Genomic DNA, 2001 nt, shown 5'->3' with positions numbered 1-2001 from the left:
TCACCACAATTCATGAAAGCCTGCAAGAAGATAGAATGTTCTTGTAACTTCCTGATTCCTGATTAATAATGATAGCAATAACACTGTTTTTGGCATCTACAGGTGAGGTTCCCTGGCCACTTCTCCTCAGACCTGAAGGATCTCTTGAGGAACCTGCTGCAGGTGGATCTCACCAAGCGCTACGGCAACTTGAAGAATGCCGTCAACGATATTAAGAATCACAAGTGGTTCGCATCAACAGACTGGATTGCAGTATACCAGAAGAAGGTTGGTGTTGTGAATAAGTATTGGTAGATTTCTTCCCCTCTTTTCAAAGAGGTGACTTTTTCTTTTGTAAAGTATACTTTTGGTGTATTTTTTGTGTATTAATTTTAGGAAAGTTGCTTGCACAATAACCCTCTGTAAAACACATGTTCTGTTGCTTTTCTAACCTACTTTTTAAAGAGAACATTATTTTTTTTAGCTTCTTTTTGGTGAATGCAGTATTTCCTGTTTTGCTAATTAATATGAATGCATGGGCTGCTAATTGCTATGAACTGCATAATGTATAGAGTGTTGATATAGGCTAGGGATGGTGTAGGGAAGACAGATCCTTTTTTCAAGTTTCCCAAATACCACCTATTGTATATTTCACCAAGAAAGTACTAATTTAGTGCATTAGTACTGCACACTTACGTTTCTGCATGTGATTCTAGGCATTTGTATGAATAACAAGTAAACAGGCACCTCTGTTTGGCTTTAATTCACAAACTTCATAAAATAGGCTTACTTTGAGTTGCATCTAGCATGTTTTCTCAGATTTTGAGCTTACCAGTTATATTTTTTCAAAGTTTTTACATGAAGATATAACAGTATAAGTTATATTGTACTCAGTGATTATGGTGATATTTTAAAGAAGATTTTGCTGTAATGTCAAAAGATTTTGCATTTAACATTATCTGTTTGTTATCTGCTTAGAAATAAATCAGTGAATAATTAAATAGCTTAATAGATCATTGAAAAGATACTAACTGAAAGCTCAAAGTAAGTTTCATTGGCCAGAGAGCTAATGTAGTGAGGTTGACGTTGCATGTGACCCCCTCTTGCTTCCTTACACTAGACACCAGCTCCACTGATCCCCAAGCTAAAGAATGCAGGGGATACTACCCAGTTCCCTCAGTATGAGGAGAGCCGAACCACCTTTCGCAAGGCTGCAGAGGACCTCTTCACCAGGGAGTTTAGTGATTTTTAGATGGTTTGTACACTTAGCAGCTATGTGCTGATATTTTACTCTTTGTTTATTTGGCACATCAGATTTTTTACATTTTGTTTAACAGGTTTTAGTTATCATTCATATAAATACAAAATAGTAATCTTCATTTAATCAGTGGCATTGTGTTTCTTATTATCTTACCTTTGAGAGAAGGAGTAGTGCATATTTTCTTAAGACATTATTTTATGATTTTCTCAAGACCTAAAAATTGTATTAATGAAGGCTGGAAATATGTGACTGATGCACTCTTGCTTTTGCAGGTTGAAGCTCCATTTATTCCCAAGTGCAAAGGCCCAGGAGACACCAGCAACTTTGACGACTATGAGGAGGAAGCTCTTCGTATTTCTTCTACGGAAAAATGTGCCAAGGAGTTTGCTGAGTTCTAGAGGCCTTTTGCAGTGTCTAGAGGCTAAGCTGACTCCCTGTGTCTGTGTACAAGTTTAGTACTCCCCTCCAGAGACCCCAGTGCATGTGCGTTGCTGTATACATGAGGCTGTGTGTGCACCATTGTGTGCCATGCAGTCAGGCCTCAGGCAAGCAGTGGGCTAAGAAATAATGCAGCAGGTGCTCAGTTGTGGGAGAAGCTGTTTACTTGGTGGCTCACACACATGCAGACATTGCCAGAGAGCCCAGGCTGTGATGGCAGATGTGCTACAGATCAGAATGGTGATGTGGCATAGGAAGCCGCCAAGGTCAGGATTCTTCAGTGTCACTTGAAATCAGCTTGATAAGGCAATATGAACAAACAG

General features: G+C 39.0%; 1 protein-coding gene across 1 annotated transcript in view; it reads left to right on the top strand.

Annotated features, from left to right (window-relative positions):
- LOC119592871 (cAMP-dependent protein kinase catalytic subunit 1) overlaps window positions 1–2001 on the top strand; it is a gene marked incomplete at its 5' end in the record, with an annotated part of 28100 nt that overhangs the window by 21144 nt on the left and 4955 nt on the right. Inside the window, 2 exon segments of the mRNA XM_037941765.1 lie at window positions 103–267; window positions 1513–2001. Of these exon segments, the coding sequence (XP_037797693.1) occupies window positions 103–267; window positions 1513–1638 (291 nt within the window).

This window comes from Penaeus monodon, chromosome 31 (genome assembly GCF_015228065.2).
Source record: "Penaeus monodon isolate SGIC_2016 chromosome 31, NSTDA_Pmon_1, whole genome shotgun sequence".
Taxonomy (NCBI): domain Eukaryota; kingdom Metazoa; phylum Arthropoda; class Malacostraca; order Decapoda; family Penaeidae; genus Penaeus; species Penaeus monodon.
Note: the sequence above shows the minus strand (reverse complement) of the source record. Positions and strands in the feature narration are given on the sequence as shown.